Source organism: Acipenser ruthenus, chromosome 11, assembly GCF_902713425.1.
Source record: "Acipenser ruthenus chromosome 11, fAciRut3.2 maternal haplotype, whole genome shotgun sequence".
Classification (NCBI taxonomy): Eukaryota; Metazoa; Chordata; class Actinopteri; order Acipenseriformes; family Acipenseridae; genus Acipenser; species Acipenser ruthenus.
In genome coordinates this window covers 4386056-4401633 of record NC_081199.1, presented here as the reverse complement: position 1 = coordinate 4401633, position 15578 = coordinate 4386056, and the positions used below count along the sequence as shown (strand labels likewise).

The following is a 15578-nucleotide window of genomic DNA, read 5'->3' as shown; positions in this document are numbered from 1 at the left end:
ACACACAGGCGTATCCAAACTAACCCGTGCGTGACAGCGCCGGCTTAGCAACCAGCAACACCAGGGCGCCCTTCTTTAAATCCATCCGCCGCTTCATTTCCTGTTCCGCACTTAATTTTCTTCCGGATGGGGAAACGGAATCTTTCGGCACTTTGAGTTCCCCTTGCCTGTAAGTTCCCTCCGCCTGCAGTCCCATCTGTGGAAGCAGCGGCGAGGATGCAGTGCAGACTGGAGGCCGCAGACAGGCTTGCCAGGGAGTTTGTGCGGACGGGATCTGCTGTCAGGTCAGAACCGAACCGGCTCCGAATAGTAGGGGGCTGGGACAGGAGCTTGGGATATTAAATGGTGGTGTCGGTCGACTGAGAAAAAAAAAAGTGCTGTGGGGAAAAGACGCAAATGGTTGTGAAAGCGTAAAACGTTTATTGAATTACTTGAGATGATTGCTTTTAAACTCTAAAGCTATGTATCATTCAATATTACATAATATATTGTTGATACGTAACCAGGAGCCATAGTTAATGTTGTTTATTTTGTATTCAAATGTACGTACGCAGCTAGTGCAGCAGTGCAGCGCTCAGCTTGTGACTTACATACGTCACTTTGTACTAATCGGTCATTTCCAAAATAAAGTATTTAAAATAAACAAAGCTATTCTGAAATTGTTACGCTTTGAACTCAGTTTAACGGGCTGTCGAGCCAATATGCTTAGTTTTATGATGATTCATATGAAACTGACAAGGTTGTCAGCAGGACTGTCTGTGAACATGTCCGCCGCTGTGACACGAGTAACGGCTTTATAATAGACCATGTTATACTATTATTTGGTGGCTCTGTATTTTAATATAGAGTGATATGGACTCTCGTCTTTATCAAAGTGATGTTATTAATGTTAGAACTGTCGCTGTTGTTTATTGTTATGGTTGAGTTTTAATCTGATGTTTTTAAGGAGCGGTTCATTAAAAGTGCAATTATGCATTACAAGTTTTATTTTAAAAGTTGAAACGTTGGAAAGATAATGTGAACATAATTATATTATAATAATAAAATAGTAATAAGATATAGTTAATTACACATGCTTACATTTCATATTGAATATCCCTTAAACATTTATTTTTTATGTTCCGGTGAGTGACGGTGTAACATGAGGTCACTTATTCTTTGAATGGCGTCACAAGCATCTCCCACCGCATTGGTTGGTAACCATTATGACGCCAGACTGTGCAGGAATTTTGCAGCTGTCAGAAGTCTAATATTCTTAAAATGTCTTCATAGCATCTTAAACGGTTTGGTAACTAGCTGTACATAACTTAGGTTTATGAGATGTTTCAGTATTTAAATTTGATTTCTTTTGGGTGTTTCTTTAGAAATAAAATGGTGAAAAACTGGGGAGTGATTGGTGGCGTTGCAGCCGCTCTGGCTGCCGGAGTGTATGTGCTCTGGGGACCCGTTACAGAGAGAAAGAAACGAAAGAAAGGTAAGCGCAGCATTGTATACGATCTTCAGATAAATTATTATTAAAAGCTAAACAATGATTTGAAATATTATTAATCAGACATCTGTTAAAAAAAAAAGTGTGGAATATTTAGAACTTTTATAATATGCAACAGTTTTGGAAATCTGAATTTTAGTTTCGACTGTATAGGCTGGTTTCACAGACCTCTGTGTTCTATAATCTGTTGCTCTATATTTGTACATTAACTGAATATTTTACTGGAAAATATAAAAAATAGGTGACACCACTATTGCTTTTGATTAACTGTACATTAAAAAAGATTGTCGTTTATTTAAAATCTTACAAACATTACATCGATTATAAAGTGATCAGTATATGTGTTGATTTGTGTATGATTAAATAAAGTGAGATCGTTTACACGTAAAACCCCTGTGTGGTGCCGGTTGTCTGCCAGACTGAGGCTTTTCCTTTATGTTTCCTAATGCTAACTGCTTTTATTGCATTTCGTTGATATAGGCATGGTACCTGGGCTCCTGAACTTGGGGAACACCTGCTTTATGAACTCCCTGCTTCAGGGCTTGGCGGCGTGTCCCTCCTTTATCCGCTGGCTGGAGGAGTTCACAGGGGGCTACAACCAAGACCAGAACCAGCAGCAACAGCACCCCCAGCTGGCCAGAACCCTCCTGCAGCTTCTCAAGGGTAGGTCAGCAGCAGAGAGAGCAGGGCTGGCAATAAGACTCCTATTGCATAGCAGTTTCACCCATTCCAGGTTTTCTTACGAGCTTGATTAGCCACAATGTGTAGGTAACAAGCTCAGGTGTGTATTATTAAACTCACAGTAAAACCAGGAATGGATCAAACCGCTGTGGAGTGGTATTCGGGTATACCACGCCAAGCTGCTTTGTTTTAATGAAGGTTCGACTTGTTTTAGTGAATCCAGCTATTGGAGCAACGTTGTCTCGTGTTTGCAGCGTTGTCCACGCAGGAGCTGGCGGAGGGTGATGTCCTGGACACAGGGAAGCTGCTGGAGGTCCTCCGAATGTACAGATGGCAGATCAGCTCATTTGAAGAGCAGGTAACTTCCACTTTGTTATAACCCCAGTCACTAGGGGAGCTAGTGGAAGGGGCCGTATGGTTTAGTCAGGTTTATGTCTTTCTAATAAAAACAGTATACCTACTTACTCATTCAAGAGATGGAGTGCTGGACTTGATTGTGGGTGGGGTTACCATATGACTACATGTACTTTAGGACAGTATGCGACAGTATAGGCTTTTCAAATCCAATCACAATGCATTCTGGTATGTTTTACATGTACCTTTCACGGAAGGACTACACTTACCTGTACTGTCCCAAACTGTCCTAGTGTACATGGAGTTATATGGTAACCCTAATTGTGGGGGCACTTTACAAACTAACCAGGTATGCTGTAGTCCAGAGCTAAAAGAACCAAACCGATTACCAGTTCTTATAGTTGTCCAAAAAAAACCAAAAAAAAAAACAGGCTAGTTGCTAGTTTACTAAGCTGACTAAGTAGTAGCAACTACAACGCTTCAACAGATTTCTGCTCATTAAACATGTTTAAAAACACAACATCCGTATGCTGCATTGCATGCTGGCTTCTACCAAAGATTACGGATTGTCCTTTTGAAGCCCATTTCAAAGCCTGTATGGATACTTTTTGTGGAGGTCAGTCCGCTGGGCAGCCCTGCTCTGGTCCTCCTGATCTCTGTTCTCTTTGTGCAGGATGCACACGAGCTCTTCCACGTGCTCACTTCCTCTCTGGAGGAGGAGGAGCGGGACCGGCACCCCCGCATCACTCACCTGTTCGATGTTCAGTCTCTCGAGGTAAGAGGACGAGCTGTCGCTCCCCCCCCCCCCCCCCCCCCCGTGCACCAGCTGTGGGGCTGGATGAAAGCAGCGCCCTGCTGCAATTCAAATGAGACTGAGAGTTTGTGCTTCTACTGCTGTTCCATCACCTGCTGTACTGACCGCGTCTTCTTCTCCTCGATTGATTCTTAGAGAGTTGCAGGGATGGATGAGAAAAACCTCAGCTGCAGGAGTCGAGGTGAGGGGCTTTGTGTAAAATACTGTACGTAGGGTTTAGTTACAGTATCCCGTGATAGAAATGTTCTTCATTTAGACTACGTACGGGTCTTACCAAAAAATATAGCGTATCAGTTGTGTAAAAAAAAACAAGCAAAAAAAAAGGGGTCAGTCCTGTAAAGGTGTGATATAAAGATGGGCAGTTACAAGACACAATGGGCTCCGGGAATAACTAGAAATATCCCTTTAGAAGCTTTACAGGCATTGGAAAAAGAGGGCTCAAATTAGTACTCTGTTGCAATATATAATAAAGCCTGAAATGGCCAATGAACAGTGTATCTTGGCAGCTGCTGATTTTTATAAAACACATAGGTTATCTCTTTCTGGATGCAGCAATTGCCTCGGGTACAAACTCAATATTAATCATAGTCTTGAATTCCAGGACCTTTGCATCCATTACCAAACTCGTGGCAATCCCAGCATCCTTTTCATGGACGACTGACCAGTAACATGGTGTGCAAGCGCTGTGACCAACAGGTGAGGAGCGTTCACTAGTAAAGGATGTGACACAAGGTGCAGAACCTCAGTGATGATGATGATGATGATGATGATGATAATATTAATCATTTCATTGGTTTGCCCCCAGAGTCCAGTCCGTTATGATTCGTTTGACAGCCTCTCGCTCACCATTCCTACGACAACTTGGGTAAGCACAGTGCTCAAGGTAGAATGAAGTGAAATGTCTGTATACAGATATCAGTAACACTCATAAAATCACACAATAAGGATGGTTCAATATGTTGGCAATGGCTGTAATTTCAATGTGTGCACATGTAAAAATCTGGTCATACAGACAGATAAACATGGTACCCACGTATTCTGATAAAATTGTAGAGATTTAGATGTACGTGATTTAAAAATGTAAGCATGACGAACAGACAGGCATGCATCTGTCGCACGGTTCTGAGATTGACCGTGTCTCTCACTCAGGGCCGGCCTGTGACGCTGGATCACTGTCTCCAACATTTCATCTCTTCAGAGACGATCAAAGATGTGGAGTGTGAGAACTGCACCAAGGTAGGTGGCAGCCATTCACAAGCACGTGTGTATCGGACGTCTAACATTTGAAAACAAATATATTGGTTAGTTTTTATCGGTGTAATCTCATTGACTGTGTAGCCATCAAAGGACATCACAAACCTTCACCGATCAGCCCACTGGTGCTGCCATAGATTTTGAATCTTCCAGCTTTATTAATGCAATTTTGTATTGTTATTTATTAATTTTTCTATATTTACTGTGTTTTTCAGATCCATGCAGGTGGAGTGTTAAATGGACAGGTTGTGGAAAGCCAGAGGACAACTTTTATCAAGCAGCTCAAACTGGGGAAGGTAAGTCCAGTTCAGATGAATTGTGTTCGTACTGTAACTTGGAATGTGAGTTGGTGTTCAACGCTTCTTGTATCAATAACCACTCTCCCTTGTCACTGCTGTGGTGCCCTCCCAGCTGCCCCAGTGCCTGTGTATTCACCTGCAGAGGCTGACCTGGTCCAGCCAGGGCACTCCCATCAAGCGGCAGGAGCATGTGCACTTCACAGAGTTCCTGTCCATGGACTCCTACAAGCACAGAACGGCGAGTCAGAGGTCACAGCGACAGAACCGGGCAGTCAGGCTGAGCATTCCAGAGGATAGCAGGGTGTCTCCCAAACCCTCAGGTACTGTCTGAGTCCTGAACCCTAAATCTGATAAATAAACAAATACATTAATCCATTAATTAACATCTAAGGAGGTATTGTACTTCACTTGTAATAACAAATTACAATATTTGGCCACCAGGTGATGTAAGTTCAACAAATCATATAGTAAGTTGCACAGAAACGGGAAGTGATTTTGAGTTTGAGTATTCACATTTCTAACTACACCTCCTGTTTTGATTGGCCAGATCCAGACCAATCAAACAACAACAAAAAGCCACTGACGAATGGAGCATGCTCAGCAGGGTACCTGCCCCCCTCCACAACAAGCCCCCCATTTGCCCTCACCTACGAGTGCAGGTGAGTAGAGGTTTACAGCAAAGTGAAATACATGGGAAATACATGACCACTGTTACTTACTTCTCTCTGTCTCCTCCCACAGTTTGTCTGCCTATCTCTTCCGATTGTCGGCTGTGTTGGTCCATCACGGGGACATGCACTCGGGACACTTTGTCACCTACCGCCGCTCCCCTCCCTCTCCCAAGAACCCCTCCGCCTTCAGCAGCCAGTGGCTGTGGGTGTCTGACGACTCTGTACGCAAGGCCAGCCTGCAGGAGGCGCTCTCCTCCAATGCCTACCTGTTGTTCTACGAGAGGGTCCGGCCAGCCCCCTCACTTCTGCGCCCCAGCCCGAGGCTGACGCCTGAGGAGTGAGAGAGACTGTATCGCCAGAGATCCTGCAGATAGGAATGCATTGCACCTGCCTCTGCCCTGTGTATGATCAGTCAGGTGGATTCCGTCTTGAGGTCCTTCCTTAACCTTAACCACTACAGTACTGTACTGATGCCCCGTGTGTGTTGTGAACTTTCCTCTATAGCTGTAAAACCTTTGTCTTTTTAATACACAGAAACGAATAAATAAAACATAAGAGGAGATACATGATGTTCCACTGTATCAGTATTAAAGTTTTACTGTCAAATGCCTACACATGAAAGGAAAGCAGTCATGGCTCATGGAAAGAGACCCTGTCCTTGAAAGTAGATGTGCAAACAAGATGCAGCAAGATCTGTACCCACCCCAGCCACTGCTAAGGGGGGGGAGGGAGAGAAAAGGGTGTGATTCTGTGGTACTGTTATGTAAAAACAAGCATCCAAGTTATTGTAATATACTGAGCAATGATTCAATACATGCTGAGGACTATTTGTATTATTTTTTTTAATAGAATATAAAGAAATGAGCATCATTGAAGTAAACCTGCCTGATTGATTCAGTCCTCATTATTTCATTTAGCCAGAAATGAGGTTTAACTTGACTTCCAAGACAGATATTGAAATGTTTATTTGAATAGTTACTGGAAGAAAAGTTTTTAGCGTTTCTGTGCTCACTCTGAGCTAAAATTGAATATATCGGGGCTGGTTTGCCAGGTTGGGAAATGTATAGCTGGTCTACATGTGGTATAATTGAGGTGTGCTTAATGGATGATACTGTAATTGAAATGGGTGGGACTGCTATGCAATGGGACGGGTGTCTTTAATGTATTCCTTGATTTACAGCCGGGGTTCTGTTATTGCTGACTTTACACACAAGCGTTAGCTTATACTACGAAGACCCTTGGATTGCATTGGCTTAAAACAAACCCATTGCAGTCCATGGGATTTGTAGTATAGGGGGATTACATTTAGACAGTGTCACACAAAGACTTTTTAGAAGATTCTGGCTATTGATTCAGTCAGCCCAGTAGCAGCAGCTACAATGCAAAAATCTCCCCCTGCGTTGTCGTGCTGTTAGTCAAGATTAATGTGAGAATGTGTGGGTGTCTTCCCAGTGAATGTTTGTACACCTGTTAATATATGCTGCCCGTCTTTGATTTTTTCAGTATTACCTGCGAATAATGTACGATGTTGTACATAAATGTAAAAATAAATAAATTTCACTAACAGGTGTATGTCACAAATTATATATATTTGCTGTGGGAACTGAAATAATGCCATATGTGTATTTTCATAGTTTTAAAATATAAGAAAGGAAATAATATTATTCATAATAAAACTGATTAAATAAGATTACCTGTGTGGTTTCGTTCCTGTGGCTCATAATATGAATGGTGTAAATATGAGTGGTGAGAATAGCACCCTGTAGAATACAGCATCTCACAGGGACGTGAAACACACTGACCCACGCCATCACTTTCAAAGTGGCATCGTGACTTTATAATAACGAATATAAACAAGCATAAAAGAGTGTAACAGTTCTCTGCGTTCCCAGGTTCCCATCAGTGCGCCTACAACACTGTGCACGTAATCACTCAGCGACATACTATTGCAAATAATGCTCCAGTGATACAGTCCTGTTATTTTTGGCTCTTGTGCTGCTTGATGACCCTGCGGAAGGTCAGGCTGATCCTTGGGGTCAACACCTTCTTGCGGACAGGCAAGCTGTGGTACCAGTTGACGTTGGTGGGCCAGTTCATGAGGAGCAGGCTGCCGTGCTGCAGAGCCACCTTGACCGGCTCGATCTTCCTGGCTGCGTTTTTGCCGCGTGCCTCCTGGTGGCGGAACACTAGATCCCGGACCGCCCCGAAGGAGACAGCGGCGATGGGGCAGGCTGGGTCCAGCTCCCGCTCGTCATCCTGGTGCTCTCCTATGTGGTCATTCCCGTCTTTGTACCTTGGAGACAGTAGAGTCAAGAAGCACTTCAAGTTTAACCCTTTCATGCAATGAAATATTCAAAATAGCTGGGAAAAAAAAAAGTTTGGACAAATAATAAATACATTTTTCATTGAATCAGCCGTTACCTGTTCACCAGCACAAAGTTGAATGTGTGTCCAGTGGCCTCGGTGATCTGGTCTCTGATAATCTCCAGGACAGGCGTCCAAGGCCTGGCCATCAGCTTCACCCCGGAGAAGGAATAATTCAGACCAGGGTCTCCGTAGGTGGCTTGCTTCCTCGGAATATTGTGAAATTTTCCAAACACCTGCACTTTCGCCAAGTCCCCTAGGTGTGATGAAAAGGGCATCCGATCACTCGAAGTGAGGCAATCAAAAAATATTTCACTGCTGGGAGAGGGTTGCCAAATCTTACACAAAACTATTCCAGTCGTAACCGTTTATACACAGGAGCAGACAAGCAATTAATAAAGTGAGAGGAATCTTAATATATGAACAATGCAAAATACCATAAATATCCACCCTTTAAAAGTTTACCATGGCAATTTTGCACAGTAATTTAGCAGTTTTCCATGCTTTTCCCATGGTTATACTATGCATTTACCACAGTCTACAATTGTTTGCCATGCTTAAATACGTGTTAACATACCTCTCTGGGCTTAACCATGCCTCTACTATGCTTCATCACACTTTGCTATGGTTTTACTTTGACTGTGTAAATAACTGAATGCAGGTGTCAGATCAGTAGTCCGCATACCTGCCTCTCTCTCGATTTTGGCTTTGATCGCTGCCTAGACAATCAGGTTTTACACAGCATGCATTTCACCAGAGTCCGTGTTTATCAGCCTGTAGTACCTGACAAGTACTCCACTTCCTTCTCCAGCTGTTGAAAGTGACTGTCTGCTTGGAGCCTGTTGAAGAGCAGAGTGTAGTCACAGTCCAGTCCCTCTGCCTCAATCTTCTTCCAAGGAAGGGGTTTTGTAAACTCTGTGTCATCCTCCACTAAGCCACTGCAGGACTGAAGCCTTTTCTCCAGCCCCCCTTCGTCTTCAGTGTTTCTCTCACCCTGTCCTGAGCCGGATCCTGCATCCTTCCCTTTCACCCCAGCGGGATCCACCTTGCGTTTCCGTGTTCTGGTTACAAATCTATCCATCTGAAATCCTGACAGCAATTACTCTGACACGGGACAAAAAATAAATATACAGTCACATTTCTATGATCTGAACAATGGGACCAGGGGGTGTTCTGGTAAGCGAATTACGAAAGGGACATTTTCACATGACTTAAAAATATATAAGCCTAATTCAGCCCTTTACCTGTAAACATATAACCTACAGTACAGTATTGCACTGTTCTGTAGATACCACAAACTGAGGTCTGAATAGCGCATTGTCCTTGTAAACAGGGCAGGAGTGCACAGCACACACCAGGACAGGTTAACAAGGGGTTCCGATAATCACGGTTTTACTGTAGAACCAATTGAAAAATGTACAGTAAAGATGAAGCCATTTCCCAGAATCATGTAACATTTTGACACTAAAATGTAATTCATCACGGGACGACTATAGGGTTAGAGCAAGGGAAAGTGTTGGTTCTCTTTTGTATAATTTAATAATAATAATAATAATAATAATAATAATAATAATAATAATAATAAAGATTTGAACCTGGTATAGCACTACCTTTGATTCCGCTGCTGCTAGCAGTAGCTGTACAGAACAAATTCATAACCACTCATTTAAACTTAGGCAATAAAAATTGAAGTATTTCTCTTTCTTCAGCCCCGATGTTAAACTACTGGCAGCTGTCTTTTTGGGGGGGTTCTTACGTTCAGTAGAATTTGTAATACTAGGAAACCCCAAAACGATTGTTTCCAGGACGTTTTCTACCGGTAAACACTCCGATTTTTAAAACTACATGGGCAGCTACCGCAGAATGCAAAATAAATGTGTATGTCTCACTTGATACAAGTAAGCATTATATGTGACTGTGGAAATCCCAGTATGAAATTCACAATACACACCTCCTCCTTCAATCACTGTTGCAGAACACAAGACGACGCCAGGCTTCCTGGATATGCATGATACAGCACAGCGTTATTTATGACAAGGGTTTTACACAGATCCCTGCGTTGACCAACTACCCGCATACACTCTGTGAAACTGAATAGAAATGGAAAGGGAAGAGGGACAAAATACATCACGCAAAATCACAAAAGGAAAGGACATGCTCAGCCACACTCAATGCAATGTTTTGTACTCAGTATTCTGAACTCATATGAATCCTATAAAATGTATTTTTTTGTTTTGCTTGACACGACCTCAAAATGTTCTGCTCGCCCCCCAGGGTTGAAAGTATGCAAATTTGGAATCCCCCTACAAAGCGGTGGGACTTTTGGAGTTTTCAATTTTGCGCCTGCGCAGCATAACTGGCGCGAAACTTGTCTCCTGCTGTCAGTCCGGGATTACTATCACCAGAGCAGGAGCAGTACCCACTGAGAATTGCATTTTATTTTAAAATCTAAAGAAAGGATTGCGACCACCAAGTTTAAAATGATTGGACAGAAAACGATCAATGCCTATTTCAGACCCGCTACACAGAAAAGGGCTTTGGATGAAAACGAAGATAATAATAGAGTGGTAAGAGATCATTCAGTTTATGGGAGTTTAATTAACACGTCTTTTCTGTTTAAAATTATTATTTTTTTTAAGAAATGAGAAATGTTTAGTAATTTAGTACAATTACAACAGCTTTTAATAACATACTGATACACTACTAACCGGTCTTGTTACGTCGCAATCTTCGGTACGGTACAGTGTGCAAAAATATATTAATAAAAAGTGCATTGGATTTTAGAAGCGAACATCATGTCATTGTAATATGTATTTAAGCAGTGTGTTCTGAAATCATAGATAGTTTTGCTCTCACTTTATTCCCCCCCAGTAAATATTGTTAGTTTGTGGCAATCTGTTTTTTGTCTTACATTTGGAGAAATGCTTGTTACGAATCAAATTAAGCGGTGTATTAAAGGCGTAGATTGAGCGTGTTAAAAGTCTTATAGTTAAGATTTGATTTGTAATAATAAAAAAACAGTATTAATACTCACTTTCTAAGTTTATTATAAAATCATTCATTATTTTGTTCTGACTATAAGGAATGCCTTTTAATTTGTCTTACAATAGCCAATAGTTTCACAGTATTTGGAGGAGGCGGGGTTTCCCTGTTTAATAAGACAATGCCTGCAGTGCAGGCGCAGTTTAAGGAGAGCTGCGATTTGCCGCGAAATCCCAGCGTGGCGCCATAACCCAGTCACAGGAAGTAGAAATCTGTAAACACATCGTGGCTGATCTGCGTATTGCAGATTTTGTATGTGCAGTACTGTGTACTTTTTTCCCTCCATTTTACCGACTGGTCTCAAAATCTGTTACGAGGAGTAATATTAATTGTGTGTTTTTGTTAATGTATTTGTAGTCTTTAAAACGGAATCCCAGTTAAGAGTTAACCATGTTAAATGTTGGTTTGTTGCGTTATGTCTGCAAATCCAGGGTAGGTGCGGGTCGACTCGACACACTTACTATTTTCTTACCTCGCTGCCTCACTGACTATACTAAGGTGACGCCGGTAAAGAGACTGAAACCCGAGGAAAATGAGGCACCGCTTTCCCCTCCGCTTAGCCCGGAGCAGCTGGACCGAATCGAGAGGAACAAACGCGCGGCTCTGGAGAGGCTAGCGGCCAGGAACGTCCCTGAGGGCTTCGGAGTCAGCTGGCGGAAGGCTCTGAGCGCAGAGTTTGGCAAACCTTATTTTATCAGGGTAAGGCCATAAAAAATCCTTCCATTTTAAACGTAAGTCGTGTGTTCTATGTAGCAAGCTGCTACACTCGGAATAGATACCATTCAACTGGAAAACACCGCTGCCATTATGTCAGAGGTGTCCAGTCGCGGTCCTGTAGGGCTATTCCACTCCGGGTTTAACAGGTACAATGATATAATGTACATCAGAGTCTGGATGGAGGTTACATTAAACAATGTAGAACAGGGTTTGAACTAAGACCAGGAATGGACGAGACAGTTTTGTACACCCCAGGTGTAGTGAGGCTACAGCTGTATGCATCCTGTGCAAGAGACTTGGCGTGTTCAGTGATGTATTTTTTTTTTGTATGTCATTTTCTCAGTTAATGGCGTTTGTAGCAGCGGAGCAAAGACGTCATACCATCTATCCTCCCCAGAAACAGATCTTTAGCTGGACTCAAGTGTGTGACATCCAAGACGTAAGTTTCCTCTGCCTCCTGCCCTGCCCCCCCCCCCCCCCCCCTCCATGTTAGTGACCGTGTCCACTTCTCCTAAGTACAATTTTAAAGACCTCTTCAAAATGCTGATGAGTTAGATCTTTGTATTAAAATAGACCACACGTGCTTTAGAAAGTGATGGTACAGTAGCTTGGAGCTCTTCAGTTGTACTGCTTGAAACCTGTTGATGCTTTTGGCTGTGTGTTTGTTTACTCTGAAGGGCTTTACCAGAGTAAATCAAACCATGTGTTTCGTGCTTCTAGGTTAAAGTTGTGATCTTGGGCCAAGATCCGTACCACGGTCCCAATCAAGCACATGGCTTGTGTTTCAGTGTACAGAAGCCGGTCCCGCCTCCACCCAGGTAAGGACTGCCATTCAGACTGCCTTGCATTTTTTGCTGGTAAAAATCAGGGAGCGAGATGTGTTCAGATACCAGGCTGCTTTAGTGCAGTAGGCATGCAAACTGTTTTGGTGGCCAGGGTCCTGCATCCACTACCTTACCCACAAGATGTTTCTGCTGTTAGTGGAAAACTCTAAACCGTGAGAACTGTTGAGTAAGAGCCCTATCCACACAAACCCGTTTCTAGCACAGCCTTGACCTGTTTTGCTACTGCTAATAGTACAGCCATTACCTGGTAACCGATTCCACAATCAACAGTGTTAATTTCAGGAATTCTGCACAGATGTTTCTGTGCAGTGTTTGTACATGGTAGTATATCAGGCTTGTGTTGTTTTTTGCCCAGTCTTTATAACTGCAGTCTCTCTCCAGCCTGGAAAACATGTACAAGGAACTGGCTGCAGATATTGAAGGGTTTGAGCACCCAGGGCACGGGGACCTGACCGGATGGGCCAAACAAGGTATTGGTTTGTTTTAGCCCTGCGGTTAATGTTTTTAGTTAACTTGAGAATCTCTGATGAAACGTGATATGGCCAATTATTATCACAATCTGCCACAGTGAAGTCAGCATTCGCATGTCTGATAGTAAAAGACAAAAACATGTTTGTTTTTTCAGGGAACACAAAAAAGATACAATGTCAAAAATACATAGCTGAAAGGGATAAAAAAAAAAAAAAGCTTAGATGTACTATAGTTGTTGTTTTTTGGTACGGTATTATATTTAACAGAAGTAGTATTTTAATTCTGAACGATACGATTCTGAAAATCACTTGCCAAAAGAGACGACTAGACATGAACTGTAATACTGTTCATACTTTTAAATCCAGTACGTACTGTAGCAGTATGTAAAAATCCCCATTAACGAAACCAATGTTACCCATGCACAGAACTGCCTAAAACGTAAAAGGCAATGCAATTTAGCAAAACATTTTCCAGAATTAAAACAGAATCCAAAGCTGCAGAATCTAGTGCTCTAATGAAGATGCACAAAAGCAACTACAGATCGCAGATTAAAAAAACAAACCTGCATCACAGCATCTAAAACCTTAATGACTAACTTTTACATTAGCGTGCCTTGTCTCGTTGGCTTTGTTTTTGGAGGAAGCACTGTGTAACTGCACTGCACAGTAGACAGACTGGTTTGCCATGTCTTTGAGTGCTGACTGTATTTTGATTGGTGGGACCACACTGAGTTTGATGGTATACACACTACAATGTTAATATACTGTAGGTAACAGTGACCTGAAAGGCTTTGCAATTGAAGAGTTGTGATGAAACGAGGTTGAGATGCAATTGTTTGCTGCAGATGTAAGTCAAGGTGATCTGCTTTGTTCACGGCTTCTTCTCTTTGCTCTACAGGAGTATATAATAAGAATTCTCCCTCCCCCTCCTCTAGGTGTCCTACTCCTCAATGCGGTGCTGACAGTGCGTGCACACCAGGCCAATTCACACAAGGACCGGGGCTGGGAGCAGTTCACTGACTCTGTGGTGCAGTGGCTGAACAAAAACCAGGAAGGCCTGGTCTTCATGCTGTGGGGGGCTTACGCACAGAAGAAGGGCTTCTCCATTGACAGGGTTGGTCTCCGACCTAGCAGTCCTCTTAAATAACTGCAGGAAGACGGGGACGAGTCCCGCTATATTTTTTGGAACCCCGCTACTTTAACATTGGGGTTAGGACCATAGAAGAATTGCATTTAGGGCAACTCATTTCATTTTTCAACACTTGATATTGTTGAAAAAAAAAAAACACGTTCCCTTTAGTGTATCAGCGGCAATCTATACTCTCCATCCAAACGTTCACGGTGTCGATGGCTGTTCCGGTAAGCCGAGCACACAGGATAGGTTGTAAGCGGTGTGGTCTCAAGGAATGGCTCAAAGAGAACGTTTCATGTGTTTGCACGGGGGTGGCAGTGGTGAGCCGGGTTGAAATAGAAATAGTTGGACATTTCAAATTGGGGAGAAAAATAAGAAACAATTGGCTAATTCCAAATTTAAAAAAACGAAATGCATGCTAATCAATAATCCCTATCCTGCCTTGCAGAAGCGACACCATGTGCTGCAGGCAGTGCACCCCTCCCCTCTCTCTGCCCACAGAGGATTCTTCGGCTGCAAGCACTTCTCCAAGACTAACGAGCGGCTCCAGAAATCAGGGAAGAAGCCCATCGACTGGACAGCACTGTGAGCTCCAGGAAAGCAAGTTCCAGCCTCTCAGCCCTTTGACTAGCACGGCACCCGCAGAATAAGCTAAAGAAGAAAACAACCCCAGTTCATGATTTAAAAGAAGTATTCACATACGAGTCACATTCCTTGTTTTATTAAGACTTAAGATAAGCCTCTGTCAATGCAAGCGGTCTAGTCAAGTTGTTCGTACTCTGCTGTACTTTATTTATAAAAGACTATGATGGTCCTAGACTATAACCACTAAGCAAAAGCGCCTCATTAAGTTGTTGGTAGGTTTTCCCAGGTGTGTTGTACTAAGATAAGGAGGAGGGAGGCTGGTCAGATAGTGAAACTCCTTTGTACATTTATTGTAAAATTGTATATACACATTTATTTCATTGCATGTTTTGTTTGTTGGTTTAATGCAATGTTTTTGCATGGCAAGTCATTTGAATGGGGAGGGTGAATGAATGGTATGTTTTAATTTGTACATGTTTTAAATAAATATTTTTCTATGGTGGCATCTTTTCTCAAAGTTTCTATATTGTACGTGCTTTTCTAAATAGTCAGCACCTTGAGCTATCCCTGTTTACAGTTGGATTTGTAAGCTCTGACGCGGGATCAACCAAAAAAAACATTTTTTGTGTTTTCTTTTTTTGGCTGCTTTGTTTTTATAGGGAACACAACATTTTGAACTTCGAATCTCGCCTGTAAAGATGTATTATTAGGAGAGATGTCCTAACAGTAGTGCTTGAATAGTGCTCTGAGTTGTGAATGGTGATAACGGGTTTGGATTTAGCAAACCCGTTATTATGATGCGCTAACAATTTGAAGTTGCCACGACAACCAGTAGGCGCGCTGTTGTAACCTCTTTGACGA

At 42.5% G+C, this 15578-nt stretch overlaps 3 protein-coding genes across 5 annotated transcripts; 2 read left to right on the top strand and 1 right to left on the bottom strand.

Moving 5' to 3' along the window:
* The first annotated feature begins 58 nt into the window (after positions 1–58).
* Positions 59–7252, top strand: LOC117426314 (ubiquitin carboxyl-terminal hydrolase 30-like). 2 transcript variants are annotated; one of them, XM_059032975.1, is made up of 13 exons: positions 59–169; positions 1365–1474; positions 1970–2152; positions 2425–2528; positions 3198–3299; positions 3474–3519; positions 3940–4034; positions 4144–4203; positions 4488–4574; positions 4808–4888; positions 5004–5211; positions 5439–5550; positions 5633–7252. In XM_059032975.1, exons 2-13 carry the CDS (start codon positions 1372–1374, stop codon positions 5901–5903), a joined length of 1452 nt encoding a protein of 483 aa, XP_058888958.1. In that variant the 5' UTR covers positions 59–169; positions 1365–1371; the 3' UTR covers positions 5904–7252. The 2 variants fall into 2 exon arrangements, with proteins under 2 accessions (XP_058888958.1, XP_033899661.3); XM_034043770.3 differs by lacking the exon at positions 59–169 and adding an exon at positions 176–284.
* Positions 7233–10191, bottom strand: LOC117426315 (DNA oxidative demethylase ALKBH2-like). Its single transcript, XM_059032981.1, has 4 exons — positions 9878–10191; positions 8710–9030; positions 7984–8182; positions 7233–7855 (listed from the first exon to the last, which is right to left on the bottom strand). Exons 2-4 carry the CDS (start codon positions 9005–9007, stop codon positions 7540–7542), a joined length of 813 nt encoding a protein of 270 aa, XP_058888964.1. The 5' UTR covers positions 9008–9030; positions 9878–10191; the 3' UTR covers positions 7233–7539.
* A 95-nt stretch (positions 10192–10286) lies between these two features.
* On the top strand, positions 10287–15219 carry LOC117426556 (uracil-DNA glycosylase-like). Of its 2 annotated transcripts, XM_034044241.3 has the most exons (7): positions 10287–10493; positions 11467–11667; positions 12029–12124; positions 12406–12503; positions 12912–13000; positions 13936–14114; positions 14581–15219. In XM_034044241.3, the coding sequence occupies exons 1-7, from the start codon at positions 10407–10409 to the stop codon at positions 14719–14721; spliced, it is 891 nt and encodes a 296-aa protein (XP_033900132.3). In that variant the 5' UTR covers positions 10287–10406; the 3' UTR covers positions 14722–15219. The 2 variants fall into 2 exon arrangements, with proteins under 2 accessions (XP_033900132.3, XP_033900131.3); XM_034044240.3 differs by lacking the exon at positions 10287–10493 and having other exon boundaries at positions 11143–11667.
* Positions 15220–15578: the final 359 nt, after the last annotated feature.

Bases quoted from the DNA above. Each gene is read 5' to 3' on its own strand.
- LOC117426314 (XM_034043770.3), top strand. From the start codon at position 217: ATGCAGTGCAGACTGGAGGCCGCAGACAGGCTTGCCAGGGAGTTTGTG. The intron at 3,300-3,473 runs GTAAGAGGACGA...ATTGATTCTTAG, and splicing joins TCGATGTTCAGTCTCTCGAG to AGAGTTGCAGGGATGGATGA. The intron at 5,551-5,632 runs GTGAGTAGAGGT...CTCCTCCCACAG, and splicing joins GCCCTCACCTACGAGTGCAG to TTTGTCTGCCTATCTCTTCC.
- LOC117426315 (XM_059032981.1), bottom strand. From the start codon at position 9,007: ATGGATAGATTTGTAACCAGAACACGGAAACGCAAGGTGGATCCCGCT. The intron at 8,183-8,709 runs GTACTACAGGCT...CATCACACCTAG, and splicing joins GGAAGTGGAGTACTTGTCAG to GGGACTTGGCGAAAGTGCAG. The intron at 7,856-7,983 runs GTAACGGCTGAT...ACTGTCTCCAAG, and splicing joins AACTTTGTGCTGGTGAACAG to GTACAAAGACGGGAATGACC.
- LOC117426556 (XM_034044240.3), top strand. From the start codon at position 11,359: ATGTTAAATGTTGGTTTGTTGCGTTATGTCTGCAAATCCAGGGTAGGT. The intron at 11,668-12,028 runs GTAAGGCCATAA...TCATTTTCTCAG, and splicing joins GCAAACCTTATTTTATCAGG to TTAATGGCGTTTGTAGCAGC. The intron at 13,001-13,935 runs GTATTGGTTTGT...CCCCTCCTCTAG, and splicing joins GACCGGATGGGCCAAACAAG to GTGTCCTACTCCTCAATGCG.